Source organism: Bufo gargarizans, chromosome 5 (assembly GCF_014858855.1).
Source record: "Bufo gargarizans isolate SCDJY-AF-19 chromosome 5, ASM1485885v1, whole genome shotgun sequence".
Lineage (NCBI taxonomy): Eukaryota > Metazoa > Chordata > Amphibia > Anura > Bufonidae > Bufo > Bufo gargarizans.
In genome coordinates, this window is record NC_058084.1 from 47,413,622 (window position 1) to 47,432,629 (window position 19,008).

General features: G+C 42.2%; 1 protein-coding gene across 1 annotated transcript in view; it reads right to left on the reverse strand.

The window, feature by feature from the left end:
• Positions 1–18,652, reverse strand: part of LOC122939297 (fibrocystin-L-like) — a gene marked incomplete at its 3' end in the record, with an annotated part of 164,001 nt that extends 145,349 nt beyond the window's left edge. Inside the window, 7 exon segments of the mRNA XM_044295368.1 lie at positions 1,135–1,188; positions 6,029–6,122; positions 7,551–7,608; positions 11,982–12,087; positions 13,872–14,016; positions 18,024–18,104; positions 18,634–18,652. Coding sequence (XP_044151303.1) covers positions 1,135–1,188; positions 6,029–6,122; positions 7,551–7,608; positions 11,982–12,087; positions 13,872–14,016; positions 18,024–18,104; positions 18,634–18,652 — 557 coding nt within the window.
• Between the last annotated feature and the right edge of the window lie 356 nt (positions 18,653–19,008).

Consider the following 19,008-nt stretch of genomic DNA (forward strand, 5'->3'; position numbering starts at 1 on the left):
AAATGAAAAAAGAAATATGTTCGTGTGAAAGAGGCCTTATTTTGTTTCATCAGATGAACAGAAAAGTAGAAAAACACTGATCGGTTAAACGGATTGAATGATTTGTCTGGGTTAGTGATTTTTCAAAACGCCAGAAAAATAACTTTATTTGGTATGCAAATTAGGTCCAAAGTGTCCAGCGGGGCGTCGCCAACGGATCAAGGAGCCCAAGACCTCCCCTTCACTTGTACCCACAGCCCAAGCCTGCCTATTTGCTTGTACCCAGTACCTCGCCTTCTAGCCCACTCCCTCCTCGGCGACGTCACATACTTCTTTGCCCACATCGTTAGCGCTTGCCTTGGTGGCATTTCACCTAAGTGCAGAGACTTCCCAGCTGTGGGCATCGGACTCTCGTCACAGGGCTCAGCGAATGCGGATTACCTACAGTGAGTCCATGCTCACAGCAGGGAAGTCTCTGCCCTTGTGCAAGATTCAGCTGGGGCAGGCGCCAATGATGCGGGCGGAGTTCAAAAGAAGAAGTGACATCACAGAGGAGGGGGCGGCCTGGAAGGAGAGGGACTGAGAACAAGTGAATGGGTGGTCTTGGGTTCTGAGGGAGAGGAAGGCTCGGGCTCCTTGAACCATTGTTGACAACCCGCTGGACAGTTTGGAACTAATTTGCATACCATTTGTCCATACATGCATGCTGCAGACATAGTGCTGTGATGTCACAACAATACTTAGTGCACCAATCAGTAATATTTACTCAGACCTAATAAAAAGTGAAGTTGCATGTATTGCGCAAAAAATATGCGCATCATTAGTGCTGATTTGCGCAATCGCGAGAATAATGACTGGAGATCACGAATTCTAGAATTTGCTAATTTATCGCAAATATTATGCAAAAAATGTGTGAAATATCGCGAAAACGAATATTGCCCATGCCGCTAATCACTAATTGCCATCAGTTTCATATAGTAAAAGTAGGTGACAAATTCACTTTTAAAGAATGAGGATTAAAACATTTTTTCTGTCTTTCTGATTGTCTGACGGAACAATATGATGGAAAAGTCAATGCAGATGTCAACAAGTCGTTTATTTAAAATTTTGGAGGCAACTGTGTCCTTCCAAGACATTGAGTTACTCATGACTTACAACGTATCAGAGTTAGGAATCAGCAGTTCACACGGCATTCCTCCAGCGTAAACCCTGTGAAATAGAACAAAAATCTGAATTAAAAATCCATTCCCTATAAAAAGCCAAAACATCATCAAGCGTTTCGTGGTGCTGAGGATCTACATTTCTTGCATTATGATTGTGCATTTCCATACGATCGATTGCAGATGATGGGATATCCTGAGGAATAGTCAATGAAATTTCCTTGATTTTTCCTTGAATTTTGGCATGGACTCCCACCCAAAAACCCAGCAGGTAGCCGTATAGAATCCGCCTCCCATTGTTTTAAATGTGAGGCCGTGCTGCCGTTCGTGTGGCCAGTGGTTTAAAGCCAGGACCTCGCAAAGACAGGGGGTGTACTTTCTTGGTGCGGTATTCACTTGCAGCTTCATTCAGTGGGGCTGAATCGTGTTCAGGTCCATGGAATTCAAATTGAAAAACTACGGTAGTTACTGAATAAATGGAAGATTTTGCCGTCACAAATTGCGCCATGTGAACAGGGCCTTATACAGTTTATTTTTTCTCGCCTCACTCTAACCTGAGTTGTGATTCCCAGAATAACTCCTAGCATGTCATGACAGTCGGAGGTTGTCACAGCAGCTGGAAAGCCATACAGTAGGTTAGAGACCATTGCTACAAAATTTGCAGGATTACGGTACATTACTCTATAATATCCAGGTTGTTCAGAAGGAACACTGCCTAAGGGCTTACACACACAATTGTGGTTTGGGATGTGGACCATTCACTTTAATGAAGCCGCAAAATATGCAGACAGCACTCCATGTTCTGTCCACATCCACACCTCTGTTCCGTGACATTCACAAAATGATAGAACATATCCTATTCTTGTCCGCTTTATAGACAAGAATAGGACTGTTCTATTATGGGCCAGACTTTTCATTCCGCAAATTGTGGAACGCACATGGCGGGTGTCTGCGTTTTGCGGATCTGCAATTTGCAGACATGAAAACAGGCAATGGTTGTGTACATGAGCCCTAAGGGAAGCTATCACTAGCCTTTTGTACACTAAACCACCAGCATGCTATTATACTGCCAGTGTTGTAGCAGTAAAGACTATCTACACCTTTGGGGATCATTTTTTTCATTATTGCATTATTCTTTCATATTGAGCTAAAAATCTTTTTTTAAATTAGTCTTTATTTCAAATACGGAGCCCTTTTTTCTGTACAGGGCTGAGATTCTCTAATAGAGGGATCAGAATTTGGTCTCTGCTCCATCAGCTAGCTAATCTGACGGGCTCCTTATTTCTGCTCTCTGACATTTTAAAGGGAGTCTGTCACCATAGTTTGCCATTATACACTGCTTACATAGCACAGTAGCATAACTATAGATGAGTCAAATAGTGGGGGATTCAGCCCGCACAACCCCTAGCAGGTGCAGATTGCTATGGCGAAATACAGATACAAGCGCAAAAACACAAATGCAATCGCACTCTGCAACCAGCACTCTGCCCTGCCTTTATGCTGGATGTTGAATGAGGCATTGGTGTACATTTTGGCCAAAGCGTAATAAGCCACTTACCACGTCAAGGTCGCCTTCATGAGTGGTCCCTAACACTAGTTTCTACCTGTTATGGGCCACGACAGCCACACAAAGTCCAGGGAGCGCAGGTACAGCATGCACGCCAAGCACACTCTGCTTTTAACCCCGTCCGATGCCATTACAGCTTTCATCGGATCCAGGGATGCAAGTACCAACATGCATGCTGAGCCCACTATATACTTCTCCTGGAGCCAAATGGCTACTGGTAGGTGCTATATAAGCAGACTCAGTTTTATACTGACTTTAAAACAAGCCTCCAGGGCATACTAACTGGTCAGGTGTGCATGACTGCTTGGAGATCGCCACGCCTCCAATATATACTACAAAGAATTGGATATATATATATAGATATATAGTATATATTGTATAGATATATAGTATATATTGGAGGCGTGGCGATCTCCAAGCAGTCATGCACACCTGACCAGTCATGCACACCTGACGGATCCGCAAAACACGGACACCGCGGATCTGCAAAACACGGACACCGGCAATGTGCTTTCCTCATTTTGCGGATCCATACATTGCCAGAACTATATGTAAAATGCCTTTTCTTGTCCGCAATTGCGGACAAGAATAGGACATGTTCTATAGGCTCTACAAAAAACGCAGTGGTTGCCCGATCAGGCCTGATCTTGTGCGCACACTTGCGTTCAGTCCGCCCCTCCACAGTGACAGAATTTTTTTTTCTGATCACTGCAAAAACACCGTAAAATCGCTGCGGCGCTATAAAGATCACTTTTGAGGGGCGTGGCGAGTTCATAGAAGATTTTTTATTTTTTTGGCACAAGTTAGCGGAAATCGTTTTTTTTTTTTTTTTTTCTTACAAAGTCTCATATTCCACTAACTTGTGACAAAAAATAAAATCTCACATGAACTCACCATACCCCTCACGGAATCCAAATGCGTAAAATTTTTTAGACATTTATATTTTAGACTTCTTCTCACGCTTTAGGGCCCCTAAAATGCCAGGGCAGTATAAATACCCCACAAGTGACCCCATTTTGGAAAGAAGACACCCCAAGGTATTTCGTGAGGGGCATGGCGAGTTCATGTAAAATTTTATTTTTTGTCACAAGTTAATGGAATATGAGACTTTGTAAGAGAAAAAAAAAGAATCATTTTCCGCTAACGTGTGCCAAAAAAAAAATATTCTAGGAACTTGAGTCCATGAAAGACTGAAATTTGTGTCCCAAGTTAGCGGAAAGGGAGACTTTGTGAGAAAAAAAAAATCAATTTCCGCTAACTTGTGGCAAAATTTTTTTTTTCTATGAACTCGCCATGCCCCTCATTGAATACCTTGGGGTGTCTTCTTTCCAAAATGGGGTCACTTGTGGGGTATTTATACTGCCCTGGCATTTTAGGGGCCCTAAAGCGTGAGAAGAAGTCTGGAATCCAAATGTCTAAAAATGACCTCCTAAAAGGAATTTGGGCCCCTTTGCGCACCTAGGCTGCAAAAAAGTGTCACATATGTGGTATCTCCGTACTCAGGAGAAGTACGACAATGTGTTTTGGGGTGTATTTTTACATATACCTATGCTGGGTGAGATAAATATCTCTGTAAATGACAACTTTTCCAATTTTTTTATACAAAGTTGTCATTTTACAGAGATATTTCTCTCACCCAGCATGGGTATATGTAAAAATACACCCCTAAACACATTGCCCTACTTCTCCTGAGTACGGCGATACCACATGTGTGACACTTTTTTGCAGCCTAGGTGTGTAAAGGGGCCGAAAGTCCAATGAGTACCTTTAGGCTTTACAGGGTTGCTCACAATTTAGCTCCGCCCAAAATTCCAGAACAGTAAACATACCCCACAAATGACCCCATTTCGGAAAGTAGACACCCCAAGGTAATCGCTGAGGGGCATATTGAGTCCATGAAAGATTGTACTTTTTGTCACAAGTTAGCGGAAAGGGAGACTTTGTGAGAAAAAAACAAAATAAAATCAATTTCCGCTAACTTGTGCCAAAAAAAAAACAACTTCTATGAACTCGCCATGACCCTCACGGAATACTTTGGGGTGTCTTCTTTCCAAAATGGGGTCACATGTGGGGTATTTATACTGCCCTGGCATTTTAGGGGCCCTAAAGCGTGAGAAGAAGTCTGGAATCCAAATGTCTAAAAATGCCCTCCTAAAAGGTACTCATTGGAATTTGGGCCCCTTTGCGCACCTAGGCTGCAAAAAAATGTCACACATGTGGTATCGCCGTACTCAGGAGAAGTAGGGCAATGTGTTTTGGGGTGTTTTTTTTACATATACCCATGCTGGGTGAGAGAAATATCTCTGTAAAATGACAACTTTGTATTAAAAAATGGGAAAAGTTGTATTTTACAGAGATATTTCTCTCACCCAGCATGGGTATATGTAAAAATACACCCCGAAACACATTGCCCTACTTCTCCTGAGTACGGCGATACCACATGTGTGACACTTTTTTGCAGCCTAGGTGCGCAAAGGGGCCCAAATTCCAATGAGTACCTTTATGATTTCACAGGGCATTTTTTACGCATTTGGATTCCATACTTCTTCTCACGCTTTAGTGCCCCTAAAATGCCAGGGCAGTATAAATACCCCACAAGTGACCCCATTTTGGAAAGAAGACACCCCAAGGTATTCCGTGAGGGGTATGGTGAGTTCATGTAAAATTTTATTTTATGTCACAAGTTAGTGGAATATGAGACTTTGTAAGAAAAAATAAATAAAAAATAATGAATCATTTTACGCTAACTTGTGACAAAAAATAAAAAGTTCTATGAACTCACTATGCCCATCAGCGAATACCTTAGGGTGTCTACTTTCCGAAATGGGGTCATTTGTGGGGTGTTTCTACTGTCTGGGCATTGTAGAACCTTAGGAAACATGACAGGTGCTCAGAAAGTCAGAGCTGCTTCAAAATGCGGAAATTCACATTTTTGTACCATAGTTTGTAAATGCTATAACTTTTGCGCAAACCAATAAATATACACTTATTGCATTTTTTTTATCAAAGACATGTAGAACAATAAATTTTGAAAAAAAATTATATAGAAATGTAGTTTTATTTGAAACATTTTTCAACTGAAAGTGAAAATTTCGGTCAATTTCGATTAATAACAAAAAAGAAAAAATGTCAGCAGCAATGAAATACCACCAAATGAAAGCTCTATTAGTGAGAAGAAAAGGAGGTAAAATCCATTTGGGTGGTAAGTTGTATGACCGAGAAATAAACCGTGAAAGTAGTGTAGTGCAGAATTGTAAAAAGTGGTCTGGTCATTAAGGGGGTTTAAGCTAGGGGAGCGGAGGTGGTTAGGTAAATGACTTACCTGAGAACTCTGACATTTCTTCCATTAGAACTTAAGGCAGTATTACTGCCATAGACGTCAGTAAAGATTGTGCCTGTGATTGTGATCATAGAACCTGAAAAATGAGCAAAAAAAGGGTCGAGATGAACTACAAAACCCAGTCCACGTTACCCTATAGTAATTGGTCGCCTGGTTTAGAAAACTTATTTTTGAATGCCCTATTAGGACATTTCAAGTATATAGCATCTGATTTACTAGCTAGAAATGTAGGAAACTGTGTAATGCTTTATTTCCCCAGTGGTGGCGCTGCAGGGAAATGTAACACTTTCAGGAGATGAAAGAAACTGTCTTTGTTGCTGTCATGTCGTATTCTTGTGTTGTGATTGGTTGCTGTGGGTTTTTCTTTTAGACATTTTTTTTAGACATTTGTCCCTCTGTGTCTGATTTCCCTACAGATTCTAGCTGGTTTGGAAACCTTGTAATCAGCTTACTGATGACAAAAAAAATCAAACAACAATAAAGATTGACTATAGTGAACAATCCCTTTAAAGGGGTTCTGCACTTTGTTTTAACTGATGATCTATCCTCTGATGGGCGTGCTTTAACGCTGCCCTAGCTGTTTTACTGGCAGCCCTATGGAGAGCCCCGGTACATCACCGGATCTCCAAAAAATGCCTTTGCCCTGCACGATTTAGCGCAGGTCAAAGGAGAGCATTGGAGCATGAACTGCTCCGACGCTCCTGTCAGGGGGGCTGCCTGGGTCAAAATGGAGGGATGTCTGGGTTCAGCTCTGAACCCAGACAACCCCTTTAATTATCTGCTTATTTTTCTTAAATCTTAATTTTCTTATTTTTCTTAAATCTTAATTTTCTCTTATCTTGGATGACATTTTGGGGCTTTGGAACAGATTATTTAAGTTATAATGGTTTCAACATACAATTGTCCTCCTGGAAACCAATTAATATTGTAACTTTGTATTCATTGAGTAGATTTGGACCATACCAAGTACAATCTAAGGCCTCATGCACACAAGCGTATTTTTTTCCATGTCCGTTCCGTTTTTTTTTACGTCGCTGACCGTATGCGGGAACCATTCACTTCTATGGGTCAGCAAAAAAACAGAAGTTACTCTGTGTGAATTCAGTTTCCGTATATCTGTATTTTCGTTCCGCAAAAAAATATTGTTCTATTATTGTCTGCATTATGAACAAGGATTGGACTGTTCTATTAGGAGCCAGCTGTTCTATTACACAAAATACGGAATGCACACAGACATCATTGGTATTTTTTGCAGATACTGAAAAAGCCATACGGTCATGTGCAAGAGGCTCTTTTTCTTGAACAGGACAAAAATAACTAGTATGTTGTTTGCTCAGTTTGAATTCAGAATTTTACAGAAGAAAAATTTACCATTTATGACACTTGTTTTTTTTTAACATATGTTGATTTAAAAAACAATATGGAGTGCCTCCTAAATTATATAAAATGCTAATATTTGACCATTTGAAAAGTCAGAATAAATAATATTTGAAGTAATAAATACCTGGAGTTCCAGACACTGGGGCGATACTCTTAATCTGTGGGGTGTAGTACATTCGTGGCTGAAATGATATATATATATAAATATAAATGATATATACATATAAAAATTGCCACAAAGCTAAATAACACTTCAGTACAATGCCTACACAATACTGCCACTCAAAAGCTAAATAAAGCCTGTGTATAATAACTTCATTTATGCATAAAATACTACCATACGGTGCCTAAATAACACTACCATATATCACCGCCATAATGCTGCCATTCACTTCCCAAATAAATCATTCACTGAGTCCAAATAATGCAGCCATATAATCCTTAAACGCTATGTACGTCTTGCATTTTACTTGGTTAACTTTCTAGCTGTGCGAATTGTACTTTTGTAGTGTCCCACTAGGTAAATGTGGGCACTACACAAGGGTCAATTGGGCCATGTTGTTCTCCACCTCTTGTGGAACATAGTCATTGTATTTTATACTGCATTTTATATTACATTTTAATGTAGATTGCCATGTTATTTATGTTATCTCCTGTGTGCCAGGCCTGTTAGGGGTAGTTCCTCCTCCTAGACTATAGAGGGAGCTACTGAACCCCTAGTATAAATAGCCAGGTCCAGACCAGAGAGGGGAGTTCAGAAGTCTGTGTATTCCAGAAGTGAAGTGTGCACCATAGCCAGAGGGTAGCTGGGAATCAGCTTCTGATATGCAGCTAGATAGCCCAGGCTTCTAGTTGCCACCAGGAGAAGAGGTTGCCTCCCGAAAAACCAAGTTCCTATAACAGTGCAGAGCAGAGCCAAGTTGTTTCCAGCCAAACAGAGAGCTGAAGGGCAGAAGGATATATTGAAAGCAAGGAGACATATACCTGAGGAAGTTTCCCTAACCAAGGATAAAGCCAGCAATAGGGCATACGGGCCTTGGGATAAAGACAGACAGGATTCTGAGGAAAAGTGCAGCCTGATCTGTAAGTGTTTTAACCCTCTGAGTATCTTGCAAGAACATTGTGCCTGCCAATTGATATAAAGCCTGCATGTTACTGCTTACATATAGAACTTTGACCAAAGACTGTAAATAGTTAACTGTTTCAGTAAAAGGAAGTTTTGGTTCACTGCAACTTGTGTTCCTCACTTATTACAACCATCAATCAGTGTGCCACCGTTACCGGCACTGGCGTCACGAACTTAAAGGGATCTTGCCACCAGCACATTAAATCTGCAACACTCAGGGCACCTCACCTACCACCGGCCTAGTCCCTATACACGCGAGAGCCCCAGAGGACCCCTGTACACCTGCCCAGGGTATATATATAAACTGTGAGTACCAAAGACACCCTTGGTTAGCAATTACCACTGTGACCTCACTATCGATCACCCTGCAGGGCTGCGTACTGCACTTTCACTTTGCACTGGTCATCTAATAACCCTATCTCTAAATTAAGATAAGAAGTAAGATAAGAGTTGAGCTATAATGAGTGTATATAAGATCAGAGACAAGCTAAGCTGAGCTGCCTTATGGGACAGAGTGAAAGTTCAGAGAGAAAGCAAAGGCTGCACAGAGACAGGGGTTCAACGTTTTTAATAAAATACAATTGAAATAAATTAAATAAAACCAATTGTTTATCTCAAAATGCATACAATGCAATTAAAAAAAAAAAAGATTCCCCCAAAGGTGTTCATACCCTTTACATAGTGAGATGGTTAGTGGTCAAATCTTTGGTGGTCTACTACTGCATTGAAGGAATTAGTGGTAAAGTCTCTTGTGGTCCAGAAGGTTTCCATTCCTAGGTTTCTCTAGGAAGTACAAATTCTCAGGCACCTCCCAGGAAATGAAGATCTTGGGAACAGGCCAGTCAGCCATCCCTAAAACCAAGCCTCAGTCAGACAGACACCTCTGCTCCCCTCCACTGAGTCAGCAAGAAAAGCTGAAAGCTTTCAGCTCTGAAGCTGGCTAAGTTGTGAATGCAGCTCTGAATTATAATACTTAATCAGTACAACATAAGTCATACAATGAAATGTATACTATCAAATACCAAATACATTTAAAAAAAGGCAAAAAAATTGGGTTGTGGTGACTGTAATGCTATTAATACATCCGACGTTCACTTATTGTTGTCTAAGAAAACACTAGTTGCAGTCTTCAGATGCACAATAGCGAGGATGAGGATTAGATGCTTGAGAATAAGAACAGAGCATCTGGGAGTGAGCTCTGCCCGGTCTGCAGGATACAGACTAACACGTCACTAAGTTCTGCTGCACAGGTAACACTGCCCATCATGTGTTCAGACGAGGCTTGGTGTCTCCAACCTGTCTGGAGCAGAAAAAACTTTAGCACCATAAATATATATATATATATATATATATAGAACATAGGTTATGTCATATCTTCATCAGCATGGTATACGTAGCTGCTGGCCTAGAAGAGACTACAAACAGTGAAGTCTCCGGCACTAATGCAGAAATGATGGGATGCAATTTCTCCATCTTTGGTTCTCATACATGTAATGGGTATAACCCTGTGTCATCGGGGACCAATTATACAATCCTTATGGGGGGCCATGTAGTACTGTCCTAAAAGAGGGGACACTCACAGTGCACAGCTGTTTCACCCACAGACTTACGTGGGACTACCTACACCCCTACATTAGGCAGGGCAGAAAGTGGTTGGTGGTAAAAGAGATCAGCTGCTGGCAGGTCCTAGTTAAAGGTGGCGGGCGATATGGATGGCACCTGACTCCCGATTTCTACCATATATAGGAGAGTTGGCAATACATGTGTGTGGCCCTTCCGCTCAAGTCTATGAAAGTTATGAGGACAAATGAGACTGCAACTTCCTTCAACTCAAACATCGGTGGCCAACGCTGCACTTTCTACCTGGCTGGATGGGATTCATGTGTTTTTTTTTGAGGAAGGGATCCCAGAAGTGAGCAGTGTGCACACTAGTCATATAAATAGTGACTGCTAGGGGAATAGCTAGAAAATATTGGGCCATCACTACACCTATCTGCTCCTGTTACCATGCCGAAAATAAGCAACATTGCATCATAGTAGTAGGTCCCTGGCTATGGCCGGGAATGGCCGGCATGGACTCCAAAGCTGGGTGGGTTTTAAAAACTGGATCAGAGGAACTGGGTGATGGTACCCAAAGTACTACAGGTCCAAAACGCATCTTATACACCGGCCTTGGCTGCAGGTGTAACACCCCAGAGTTGTGTTACGACACTTCTCTACCCTGCTACTATCTCCTAAGAGCCTTTACATTTGTCATCTGATACGATTTCGCTCATGTCTTCACAACTGTGCATCTAAACACTGCATTAAATACAATTATTGTTGTAGTTTCCCAGGTTGACCAGCAGGTGGCAGCAATGCGTTGGTAAGGTATTAGTTTAGTATATCTAGGCTGGAATGGTTTATTCTAGCTTATCTCCCCCTCTGTGGAGGTGTAGACTGTTCCCACATCCTGCAGTATGGGTGGAGAAGGAAGTTAGGTCAGTGTGCCAGCCACTCCTGCTGGGGAAGGCTGTGTGATAGAGTTCAGGAGTCCCCCTGTATAGGAAAGAAAGCCAGGATCTTGTCTCGGCTGAGACATTGATCACATACCCAGACTGAGCCTTGCAGCCTCAGCTGGATGACAGAAACAGCAGACAACCTCCAGAGTTCCAGGACAAAAGCATTCCCTGAGAATATATCTGTGAGTAAAGTCCAGAGACCTAGGAGAAGCCATATTCCTCCTCAGCTAGTCAGTCACTTCAAAGCAGAAGATAAAGAGAAGTCCAGAAGCTAAATTCCTGCCACAGTTACAGAGCTACTAAGCAGACGTCTTTTCCTGCAAGCTCCAGATTTATAGTGCAGAAGATTTATTCCTGCCAACCATTGCCAAAACCTGCTGGAACCAAAGACCAAAGCTGTATTCAGTTTGGATTCAAGTTATCATCAGTAAAGAAAAGTTTGAACTTCACCTAAAGGTCTGGACATCGATTTCTGCTGCAAAATTCCTCTATTTCTCCTACTATCACTACACTCAATTTATTGCAAGTGAGCCAGGAGCCAGGAGTCCAGCCGTACCCAGATAGGAGACACCGTTGACACCATTATCACCACCATACAGAGACATTATAGACCATTATACCACTCTGGCATTTCTAACCTGGGACGTGTGTTATAACACCTTGGGAGGACCCTGTCATAGTACCCTGCGCACGCTGCAATTGGCATCACGAACAAACTACAAACTATTATCCACCCATATCCTGACCCACTGCATAAGTGGTGTCAATGTACCCAAATCATGCTCATTGCACAGGGTAAATAAGGACGTACTGGCCAGCGATACCAATACAATAGGTCCTGACAGTGAAACCCACCTACAGTCAGTCAATCTTCAGGAAAAATGTGTCCTTAGTGGAGAAATATTTGGAACAAATTATGCGTACATACATGGAACATACACCACCAGTAATTGTAGTATCCATAACAGTTGGGGGTGATCGAAGGAATGCCGTCTACGGTCACTTTCACCAGGTAATAATCTTCCGGCATGGGTCTGCAACACAGGAAAATGTCAGTTTCATTTTATATTTCAGTTCTTTAAACACCACGAATATTAAAGGAAACCTACCAGAAAAGCATCTATAAAGCTATAGAAGGCGTCAACGTAGACCGGCTGTCTAGACCTGCTCCAGATTTATCACAGAGGCTCAGGTGGGTGAGAAAGGTGATGCAGGGACAGACACTTTTATCTAACTCTGTACCACCTAATGGTTGAGACAGAATTTTACCCCAGAATTGTGGGGCAATTTGGGAGCAAAATGCTACATCTTGAGCCGTGCCTTTTCCAAAGAGCCATGGCCTTCCTGCCAAGCCCTGCCCCTTTTTGAACAAGACCCCAAAAAAAGGTAGGACCCTTACTGTTCCAGTTTAGGCCCCTTTTTAGACAGATTCTAGGCATGGTCACGTTAGTAAATCTGGACCGTTATGTAGACTTAAAGGAAATGTGACCTATTGTTCAAAGCATGTTTTTTGTTTAAAGAATGGTTTATGTCATTTTCCATGTCAGTATCTATATTTAAACAAAAAAAACATAAAATCCTGCAGTTCTCGCACTGGCCACCAAGCCTAATAATAGGCATCACTTTTAGATCTCTACAGATAGCTTTACCGCAGTAATCTACTTATCTGTCATTCCGATCCTACCTGTAATGATATCACCGCTGTCTACAGATAAGACAGGATCCTCCATTCACAATAGGTGATTGTCAGAGCTGATCTATTCTCTCCTTGCACAATGTCCACCACATAGGTCACAGAGCCCTTTTTATAAAGCCCTACTGCTTTGCCAGGATAAGGCCTTAGGCCTCATGCACACGGCCGTTGTTTTGGTCCGCATCCGAGCCGCAGTTTTGGCTCGGATGCGGACCCATTCACTTCAATGGGGCCGCAAAAGATGCGGACAAGAATAGGCAGTTATATTAAGGGCTGTCTGTGCCGTTCCGCCATCCGTGTTTTGCTGATCCGTGGTTTGCGGACCGCAAAACACACAACGGTCATGTGCATGAGGCCTTATTCACACATCAGTGTTTTGGCCAGTGATTTCCATCAGTGATTTGTGAGCCAAAACCAGGATTGGAGCCTCCACAAACATAAGGTAGAAGGGAAAGATCTGCACCTGCTCTGTGTTTAGAGCCGCACCTGGTTTTGGCTCAAAATCACTGATGGAAATCACTGACTAAATACTGACATGTGAATAAGGCCTAATACTGCAAATATATGCAAAGCGGACCAAAAACAGGCAAACCAGGGCATTTTCAGCAGGGCCGGGTGACCATCTAATGTGTATGGGGAGCTCCCGACTCTCCATCAACACATGATAGACTTTAATGCTCGATCCTTTTGTTCTCCCAGGAGATAAGCTGCTGTCATATCTGTGACAGTGACTTCCTCCTCCATACCCATTGAAGACACACACAGAATAGCTCAGCTGGTTGGAATATTATTATTATTTATTATTAATAAAGCGCCATCCATTCCATGGCGCTGTACATATGATAAGCGGTGCACATACATAATACAGACGATTGCACTAAGCATGAACAAGACAAGTTAAAAACTGGTACAGAAGGAGAAAGGTCCCTGCCTGCTACGATCTACAAGATATTCTGGCACCACCCCCGCGGAGCTCACTATTCTCTACCCGGAGGTATGGCCCCATCGAATGTACTTTATTATTATTCAGTATCAGATTTTATGATGGTTGACAATACTGCTAAAATAGCACTAAAAATGTCCAGATGTCACCTCCGTCCAAGGGGCCGGTCAGAGGCTACATACCTGGTGTAGCAGGTAATCTGTGTGGCGTGACTGGCATCTTTCTCTACATCACACGGGATTGAAAGGGTTGACGAAACGAGCTGGACACTGTTCCCCAGATTGTCATTTCCATCGCCATAGTTGAACTGATTGGCTTCTGCAAAGCCTAAAGAGCACAGGAGGAATCATCAGAAAACTAGAGGCAATTGTACAAATAGCAATTTACTGTGAAACACTAACTTTTTAAAGGGCATCTGTGAGCAATTTTGTCCCTATGACACTGGCTGACCTGTTACATGTGCACTTGGCAGCTGAAGGCATCTGTCTTGGTCCCATGATTATACAGTACAGACCAAAAGTTTGGACACACCTTCTCATTCAAACAGTTTTCTTTATTTTCATGACTATGAAAATTGTAGATTCACACTGAAGGCATCAAAACTATGAATTAACACATGTGGGATTATATACATAACAAAAAAGTGTGAAACAACTGAAAATATGTCATATTCTAGGTTCTTCAAAGTAGCCACCTTTTGCTTTGATTACTGCTTTGCACACTCTTGGCATTCTCTTGATGAGCTTCAAGAGGTAGTCACCTGAAATGGTCTTCCAACAGTCTAGAAGGAGTTCCCAGAGATGCTTAGCACTTGTTGGCCCTTTTGCCTTCACTCTGCGGTCCAGCTCACCCTAAACCATCTCGATTGGGTTCAGGTCCGGTGACTGTGGAGGCCAGGTCACCTGGCGCAGCACCCCATCACTCTCCTTCATGGTCAAATAGCCCTTACACAGCCTGGAGGTGTGTTTGGGGTCATTGTCCTGTTGAAAAATAAATGATGGTCCAACTAAACGCAAACCGGATGGAATAGCATGCCGCTGCAAGATGCTGTGGTAGCCATGCTGGTTCAGTATGCCTTCAATTTTGAATAAATCCCCAACAGTGTCACCAGCAAAGCACCCCCACACCATCACACCTCCTCCTCCATGCTTCACGGTGGGAACCAGGCATGTAGAGTCCATCCGTTCACCTTTTCTGCGTCGCACAAAGACACGGTGGTTGGAACCAAAGATCTCACATTTGGACTCATCAGACAAAAGCACAGATTTCCACTGGTCTAATGTCCATTCCTTGTGTTCTTTAGCCCAAACAAGTCTCTTCTGCTTGTTGCCTGTCCTTAGCAGTGGTTTCCTAGCAGATATTCTACCATGAAGGCCTGATTCACACAGTCTCCTCTTAACAGTTGTTCTAGAGATGTGTCTGCTGCTAGAACTCTGTGTGGCATTGACCTGGTCTCTAATCTGAGCTGCTGTTAACCTGCGATTTCTGAGGCTGGTGACTCGGATGAACTTATCCTCTGCAGCAGAGGTGACTCTTGGTCTTCCTTTCCTGGGGCGGTCCGCATGTCAGCCAGTTTCTTTGTAGCGCTTGATGGTTTTTGTGACTGCACTTGGGGACACTTTCAAAGTTTTCCCAATTTTTCGCACTGACTGACCTTCTTTTAATAAAGTAATGATGGCCACTCGTTTTTCTTTACTTAGCTGTTTTTTTCTTGCCATAATACAAATTCTAACAGTCTATTCAGTAGGACTATCAGCTGTGTATCCACCTGACTTCTCCACAACGCAACTGATGGTCCCAACCCCATTTATAAGGCAAGAAATCCCACTTATTAAACCTGATAGGGCACACCTGTGAAGTGGAAACCATTTCAGGTGACTACCTCTTGAAGCTCATCAAGAGAATGCCAAGAGTGTGCAAAGCAGTAATCAAAGCAAAAGGTGGCTACTTTGAAGAACCTAGAATATGACATATGTTCAGTTGTTTCACACTTTTTTGTTATGTATATAATTCCACATGTGTTAATTCATAGTTTTGATGCCTTCATAGTCATGAAAATAAAGAAAACTCTTTGAATGAGAAGGTGTGTCCAAACTTTTGGTCTGTACGTGTCCGCATTGCTGAGAAAATTTATGTTTTAATATATGCAAATGAGCCTTTATGAGCAAACTATAGGAAAAACCGCCAGCCTATGTGCGCTCCTGAGGTCCTGGCCACCAGAGATGCCTGTGCTTTTTCCTATAGTGTGAAAGCACGGCCACCGCTGATGGATTGCAGGGTGGTCGTAACCATGAAAACGGGCAGTGTATAATGTGATGGAAAAATGGATCCAGCCAGCAAAGCAGACAATATGGATAATAACAACACATTAGTAAGTGCCTTGTAATTGCTTTCTCTACATGATAAATGCTATTTGCTGAAGTGAGAGACAACCCCTTTAACAGCAATAGATCAGTGCATGTGGATGTTCAATCCTGCCTTATAGATAGATAGATACAGACGTGGACAAAATTGTTGGTACCCTTTGGTCAATGAAAGAAAAAGTCACAATGGTCACAGAAATAACTTTAATCTGACAAAAGTAATAATAAATTAAAATTCTATAAATGTTAACCAATGAAAGTCAGACATTGTTTTTCAACCATGCTTCAACAGAATTATGTAAAAAAATAAACTCATGAAACAGGCATGGACAAAAATGATGGTACCCCTAACTTAATATTTTGTTGCGCAACCTTTTGAGGCAATCACTGCAATCAAACGCTTCCTGTAACTGTCAATGAGACATCTGCACCTCTCAGCAGGTATTTTGGCCCACTCCTCATGAGCAAACTGCTCCAGTTGTGTCCGGTTTGAAGGGTGCCTTTTCCAGACTGCATGTTTCAGCTCCTTCCAAAGATGCTCAATAGGATTGAGGTCAGGGCTCATAGAAGGCCACTTTAGAATAGTCCAATTTTTTCCTCTTAGCCATTCTTGGGTGTTTTTAGCGGTGTGTTTTGGGTCATTGTCCTGTTGCAAGACCCATGACCTGCGACTGAGACCAAGCTTTCTGACACTGGCTAGTACATTTCTCTCTAGAATTCCTTGATAGTCTTGAGATTTCATTGTACCCTGCACAGATTCAAGACACCCTGTGCCAGACGCAGCAAAGCAGCCCCAGAACATAACAGAGCCTCCTCCATGTTTCACAGTAGGGACAGTGTTCTTTTCTTGATATGCTTCATTTTTTCGTCTGTGAACATACAGCTGATGTGCCTTGGCAAAAACTTCGATTTTTGTCTCATCTGTCCACAGGACATTCTCCCAGAAGCTTTGTGGCTTGTCAACATGTAGTTTGGCATATTCCAGTCTTGCTTTTTTATGATTCGTTTTCAACAATGGTGTCCTCCTTGGTCGTCTCCCATGTAGTCCACTTTGGCTCAAACAACGACGGATGGTGCGATCTGACACTGATGTTCCTTGAGCATGAAGTTCACCTTGAATCTCTTTAGAAGTCTTTCTAGGCTCTTTTGTTACCATTCGGATTATCCGTCTCTTAGATTTGTCATCAATTTTCCTCCTGCGGCCACGTCCAGGGAGGTTGGCTACAGTCCCATGGATCTTAAACTTATGAATAATATGTGCAACTGTACTCACAGGAACATCTAGTTGCTTGGAGATGGTCTTATAGCCTTTACCTTTAACATGCTTGTCTATAATTTTCTTTCTGATCTCTTGAGACAGCTCTTTCCTTTGCTTCCTCTGGTCCATGTCGAGTGTGGTACACACCATATCACCAAACAACACAGTGATTACCTGGAGCCATATATATAGGCCCAATGGCTGATTACAAGGTTGTAGACACCTGTGATGCTAATTAGTGGACACACCTTGAATTAACATGTCCCTTTGGTCACATTATGTTCTGTGTTTTCTAGGGGTACCATCATTTTTGTCCATGCCTGTTTCATGAGTTTATTTTTTTACATAATTCTGTTGAAGCATGGTTGAAAAACAATGTCTGACTTTCATTGGTTAACATTTATAGAATTTTAATTTATTATTACTTTTGTCAGATTAAAGTTATTTCTGTGACCATTGTGACTTTTTCTTTCATTGACCAAAGGGTACCAACAATTTTGTCCACGTCTGTAGATAGATAGATAGATAGATAGATAGAGACAAAATAAAGATACTTCCAGGGAGTATACTGTACATTATGGAAGAAGTTTTTTTTATTAATAAAACCCTACTTGGTGTCCACCCAGTTGGACCAACACCCACCCTAAGAATGGGCCCATGGAGAACTTTATATCTGCACAATGTGCTGGGTGTGATTGGTGTATTAGACCCACCTTGTCCTCTGATTGTGATTCTCGTCGCTCCGTTCACACTGCCATCAGTTGGTGTAATCTGAGTGACAACGGGTTCTCCGTCTGTAATGAAAGTCAGTGATATAAGCGCCTTTCTGGTGTACGGGCTCAGCTTATTCTACATGTTTTTCTATCTTTCTGTCTGATCTGGAGGGAATTCAACATTTTCTTTTTTTTTGTACTTTTTATTCTACAGATGAAATGTTCCAGAAAGGTTGGTGCATTTCTCTGTTATCGCAGTCAGGGCGCTGCAATGAAATACTTGGACATCTAATGCGTAAATTGCCCTACGTAAGGCAGCGTATTACAGCTACACTCCATAGTTATGAGGGGCACGCTCATACCACCTCTCCCCACCCCTTCCCTCTCCTCAGTGACTGACAGGCACCGGTGTATACATGTACCGCACACACATCAGCGCCATTCTTCCCATCAGGACTGCCAGTGATTGCGGTGTAAACACGGCCTTGTTGCAATCTTCTTTTAAAGCTGTTATTCTAACCTTTAAGTATTTAAAGGGGTTGACTGAGTTATTATAATTTTTTTTAAAGGTTCTAAAGCTAATAAAATGTAAAAAAAAAATTAAACACACCATCCCAAACTCCCTCCATTTCTGCGGGATGCTCCAATTTTCCCCGCCGCTGAAGCCATGACATCATATTTCTGCATGTGACCGCTGCGGCCTATCACTAGCTTCAGTATGCGGCACAAGACTACTGAGACCAGTGTTTGGCTTCAGTGGTCAAGGGTGGTACAGAGGCACGTAACCACTGCAGTCATGGAAACAAAGGCTGGTGGTGAGGAAGAGAGCAGTGAGGGGGGTTGGAAAAATGACTATAAATTTTTTATTTTAATAGCTTTCCAAAAAAACTTTAAGCTTCCCAGACACATCCAATAAATGTCAGCCAAGTAATCGATCAGCAACAGCCACATCCAAAGCTCTCTAAAGCCTCATGCACACGACTGT